Source organism: Bidens hawaiensis, unplaced genomic scaffold (assembly GCF_021521415.1).
Source record: "Bidens hawaiensis isolate Kalapana, Puna unplaced genomic scaffold, B.hawaiensis_p1.1 tig00003362_1, whole genome shotgun sequence".
In the NCBI taxonomy this organism is placed as follows: domain Eukaryota; kingdom Viridiplantae; phylum Streptophyta; class Magnoliopsida; order Asterales; family Asteraceae; genus Bidens; species Bidens hawaiensis.
Genome location: NW_027491186.1, coordinates 45,867 through 51,474, shown reverse-complemented (window position 1 = coordinate 51,474; position 5,608 = coordinate 45,867). Strand labels below are relative to the sequence as shown.

General features: G+C 42.4%; 1 protein-coding gene across 1 annotated transcript; it reads left to right on the top strand.

Annotated features, from left to right (window-relative positions):
- Window positions 1-925: 925 nt before the first annotated feature.
- Window positions 926-1,906, top strand: LOC143623296 (uncharacterized). Its single transcript, XM_077094234.1, has one exon. It carries the CDS (start codon window positions 926-928, stop codon window positions 1,904-1,906), a length of 981 nt encoding a protein of 326 aa, XP_076950349.1.
- The last annotated feature ends 3,702 nt before the right edge of the window (window positions 1,907-5,608 follow it).

Below are 5,608 nucleotides of genomic sequence, written 5' to 3'. Positions count from 1 at the left end.
ATACTTCATGGATTTAGTTATGATATCATAACGAACTTTATTGATACCGATTGAATTCGCGTTGACTAGTTGTAGTAACACCCGAATTTTATTGATATTTATCGTTTTTCTTTTAAAATTTAACTAAGTTCATTTTTTGAATTTATTTTTTGGGTTTGAAAGCCAGTAACGTAATGAACCTAACCGATTGAGTTCGTGTCGATTTAATCATAAGCTCTACGTGATTAACTGATACCGAGTAAATTTGCGTCATTGTGTCGCCGCAACAAGAGGGTTATTTTTTTAATATTTTTTATAGGAAAGTGCAATAGTGCATTCAACAAGAAAATTAACTATTTAAATACCTTAATTGCACCTCTCCCAAACCCTGATGGCAAAAACAAATAAAGCCTTTGCTTTTTTAATGAAGGAATTTAAAATCATTTCTTGAATAATCACCCAAGACCCTAACCGCTCCTTTCTTGCCAACGGGAACAACTGTTCCTCCACTGCATCACCAGATTCGATATTTTCTGGGCTTCTTGCCACCGAAAACCACCATCTGATTTCCTCCACTCCACCCACCTCTGATCTCAACATCCCTAAATGTGTGTTATTATTATGTCTTCAAATACTCTGTTTCTAGGTTTCTTTCAATTCGTGATTACTATTTCTAGGTTTCTTTCAATTCTTGATTACTGTTTTGTAGGTGGAAATGGATCGGATTTCTCAGCTCCATGGAAATGTGGTTGATCATGTATTCTGGTTCCTTAGTACTTTTGCTTGCCCTCCGAAAGATCTTGTTTGAATGAGCGTATGTTCTAAGACCTGGCTTAACCAAACTACTTCTTTCCCTGTTCTGGAATTCATTATTAATAATTTTACATCTAGAATCAGTTTTTTCAAGTATGTTGACTATGCCACGTTAAGATTTTCCAGTCAAAATATGACTGCACACAGGCTCATTCTCATTACCGATATCCTGGAGCCTACAGAATTAGATGTTGTTGACAGATGCATTCGATTAGTTATTAGGAATGGCGTGCAAGAGTTGATGATTGATATTTTTAACACAGCAAAAACTTTGAACTACCAGTTGCCGAACACGTTCTTATCTGTTTCTATGTTAAAATTTTTGGTCATAATTGGCTGTGATTTCCCTTCTGCTTTGTTGCCTGATGATTCTGTCAACTTGAAGTCATTGGTTCTTTTGGAACTCATGAATGTCAATCTAGACGGTGAAATGATAAAATATATCGCACTTAACTGGCCTGTTCTACAAACAGTTCGTATGATTTATTGTACCGGTTTCACCGGCTTTTGTGTTTCAGGGCATGAAAATCTTGAAGCAATTGACATTTATTACAACACTCCGCTTAAGATCATCGATATAGACGCTCCTAATCTATCACGTCTTTGGATAACAAATTTGGATGGAGTAAGGGTACCACAAATTAATGTGGCTTCACGCAAAAAGCTAACAACAATGACTTATATGGGCCATTCCTTACCAATATTAAGAGGTTATACCGACTTCTTAAAGAATTTCCCGTATGTCGAAAACTTTTGTTTATGTAGGCTTAGTGGAGATAACAACGTAAAGCTATCAAGTCGTACCTTGAGGAAGCTGATGGCACAACCCATACATGATTGTAAAGATATTGAGCTCGTTACACCGAAGTTAGATTTATTTGTTCATTCCACTAGCATTATGGTCAATTATTCTTTGGTAATGGATTTAAACCATTTGGAAGCTTCTATCAGATGTGAGCTCCGTCATCAAGTAGATTCCATTTGGTTCCACAAATTAAGAGTATTTGTGGGCAAGGAAAACGGGTTTAGGGAGGTTTGTATCTTTCAAAAACTTTTGATGGTTGAAAGGATTTGTAAAGAAAGAGATGCTGGTAGTGAAAGAGATGTTTACTGAATGAGTGAATAATACAAAGGTAGGAACACCTATATATACAAGTGTGAAACCCTAATTACTATCAAATATGGGCCCATGGGCTTTCTAGCTTACTATATGATGGGTTGTAACCCAAATACACAAATATATTACTAATACTCCTCCTCAAGTTGGTGCATAGATGTTAATGATGCCCAAATTGTTACAAATAAAATCTATCTGAGTTTTCCGGAGAGGTTTAGTGAGAATGTCTGCTAGTTGAAAGTTTGTCTTCACATGAACTGGATGAATGGATGGTGTAGGATCCCCGGACGGATCACACGAGATATCCCGATATACACAGGTGCGGAATCCCTGTGTAGATCGTTACGGACGTAGAACACAAACACACGAATACGATACGAACAAACACACGTTATATTAATAACTCAACACGTGATATAATCACAGTTACAGACTCTCGACCTCACGTCACTTGACTCACTGATTTACACGAACAACTTCTACCCTTAAACGATAAGCCGTAACCTATATAAATACACGACAACTTCGCCTCAGGCGAAGTTGTCCATAACTTCGCTTGGTTAACAAGTTCGCCTAAGCGAACTTGTCAACAACTTCGCTTGGTTAACAAGTTCGCCTAGGCGAACTTGTCAACAACTTCGCTTGGTTAACAAGTTCGCCTAGGCGAACTTGTCAACAACTTCGCTTTAAACAAACAAATACATAAACAATATTACAGACTCGATTACAGACACTAGACATATGAACTACTGACATTTATGCACCAACAGACTCCCCCTTTGCAGTAGCTTCATATCTTGATCTTTCAGCTCTTGTCTCGTAATCCTGTAACTTCAAGCGTGCACTCCTTCTCTAACGCACACCGACACAACCCTTTGATATTTCCTTGCTTCATCCTTCCAAGCAGGAATATAAAAGATCTTTTTCTCGTTAAGCATCTTCAGATCAGCTTGCGATAAGTTAACAAGATGCATCGGATCGTAAACTCTAAGGATCTCTTGTTCATCCTCATCTTCCATCACTGCCTCCGCTGTCTCACAATCAACGAACCACCACTTTAGGTCTTTGAGCACATCCTTGGGCATAAGCTTCATCGGTACTTCTTTAAGGCACCGGATTGGTTTATACTTCATAACCATCCAAGGCTTTCCATCAGCTCTCAAACCTCTATCCTTGTCTTCAACAAGTTTCCCTTTCTGTGGTTTCAACAGCTCAAACTTCTTTTCCTTTATGCTCTCTTTCCATACGATTTTCCCTATGACTCTAGCCATATTATCATCACTTCGATTGATCAACCCCAATCTGGCTAAGTCTTTAACCTCACATTCAGGCAGTGTGTTTAACGATCTCAACATTCTTCTAAGGTACTGAACTCCATCATATCGTTTAATCACGAAGAGCCGCAACTGCTCATCATAAATCCAGCATATAATCCCTTTCTTTGCTTCAGCATAGCCCTTAATATTGTAACTCTTTTTGAACATGGTAGGGACTGCCGGTTTCTTCATTTTGACGAACCATTGAGCGTATCCTTCCTTCCACCTCGGCTGCTCTTCCCATTCAGTATCTTCAACTGCCGTCTGATCACCCATATCGGCCTTCTCAACCTCTGGAATGTCATGTTCGACATTTTCCTCTACTATCTCTCCTTCCTCAATCTCATTCTCAATCTCAATCTGCTCACCGATCTTCTCAATCACATCACTCGGCAGCACATCTTCATCAAACAACACATCATCGCTGAACATATCATCATCTAGTTCTTTCAACGCATCAATCACGTCATCACCTATATTCTCATCATCAACCAACACCACATCATCACCACCAGAACCACCAGCCGCGTCGGCAGACTCCCCCTGAGCTGTGGAAGTACCAAGAGCTTGAGAAGTTCTTGGCAGCTCACCACCTGCATCTTTCGATGCATTGGGATCATCGTCTCTGTCGTTTTTCTTCTTCGTCCTGAGCTCGTCGCCTTTACAGCTCATCTCCCCCTGAGATGCCAAGAACTCCTTCAAGGCATCTATAATTTTCCCATGCTCAACCAGGAGGGATGACTGTAGTTTATTTGCTTCTACTAGGCGTTGAATAGTCTTCGATTGCTCTGCCACGATCCGCTCTAGTGAAGCTATTCTCTCTGAGTCTGACATAGGCGTAGGCGAGACATCAGAAGCAGGCGTAACCGCTGGTGGTACCATACCTGATAACCCTGCAGTAGTGACGACCGTTGACTCTACAAATCGTGCAGCAACCACCGACTGAGTAAGCGTTGGAGGTGGTAGAGACACGATCTCCGGAGTCGACATCTGGATAGTAGTGGTAGATGGAATGCCAGCAGATGATGTAGCCACCACAGGAACATCCGCAGTGCTTATACTTGTAACCTGTACAGAAGTAGGAACGATAGACATACCAGACAGTGCAGCCGGAGCGAAACGTACCATTCTTGAAGTCTCTCCAGCTCCCATACCAGCACCTGTCCTTTCCCGTCTTGATCGTCTTATCAGCTTATGTATATCTTCTTCCTCTTCTGACTCATCATCATCCTCCGTTCTCTTTCTCTTCCCAAACGTTCTCTCTCGAGACACCATCAACCGTCTCCCCTCATCCATGATCTCATCCAAATCTGAGTCAGCCATCGACGTAGCTGCTCTAGTAACACTCACACCCGAACCCTGTGCAGCAGAGACCTGCACCTCTTCCAGCGGATCAACCCGGTCCATATCAAAGTAATCTTGACCACCAAATACTTCATCAAGATCAATATTCTCCTCAGCCGTCACAATAGGCACAGCAGATGCAGCTTGAGTTGCTCTTGCCTGTCGCGGTTGAGGATCTCTGAACTCGTCCCCACCAGCAGAAACATACTCTGGGTTGATTAAAAACCCAAACAGTGGAGTATGCCTTGGACGCCGCTCAGGCTTGCTCCTCGCACTCGAAGTGCGGCATTGAGCGAAGATACGCTTGCTCACAGATTCCACGTATCTTATTGGTCGTCGCTGAGGTAGATTCGGAGCCACATGGTTCAATATCATCTGGATGAAACGTGGATACATAATGAACCGCTCCCGAGCCATCGCCCTTCTCTGTCTATCGATCTCGTAAAAGACCATCTGACTAAAACTATAGCGTTTATTGTAAGTCAGTGAAGTCATTGCGGACTGCATGGTCGCACCCATACCATCAGTGCCCGCCTTCCTTCCTGACATGCAAACTATCATGACGTGCATAAGGAAGCGCCACTGACCAAGTAGAAAACCCTTCCGTCTCTGTGAATCGCCTAATGGACCAGAATAGCCCATTCGGAGAAACGCTCCATCACGAAACGGAGCCACAAACTCAGTTGGGTCGTCCCTCGTCTCTTCTCCAAACCGTAATGCCACCCGAATCTGTTCAGAATTGAACTGAACCTGTTGATTGTTCACAGTCGCTCGCATGACCGGGGGCTATTCTACCGTCTGCCAAAAGTCTTCGATATTTGGTAAGGATATCGGCAGAGTCGTCGTGATAGCATGAAAAATCCTCGAGCGTATGAGGAAAGTAATAATCTCGCGGTAATCCTCAACGCCGCTCGCTTCCGGGTCAAGAGTGATGTACATATTGTGACCCGGGAAAAATTGCCGTTGGTTATCACCATCGTCTCCTCCTGCACCTCCAGCACCAGCTACTGCAGCCATATCTGCAACAAACGAACCAAGT

What these genes read in the sequence shown, in the direction of transcription:
- LOC143623296 (XM_077094234.1), top strand. Translation starts at nt 926, where the DNA reads ATGACTGCACACAGGCTCATTCTCATTACCGATATCCTGGAGCCTACA.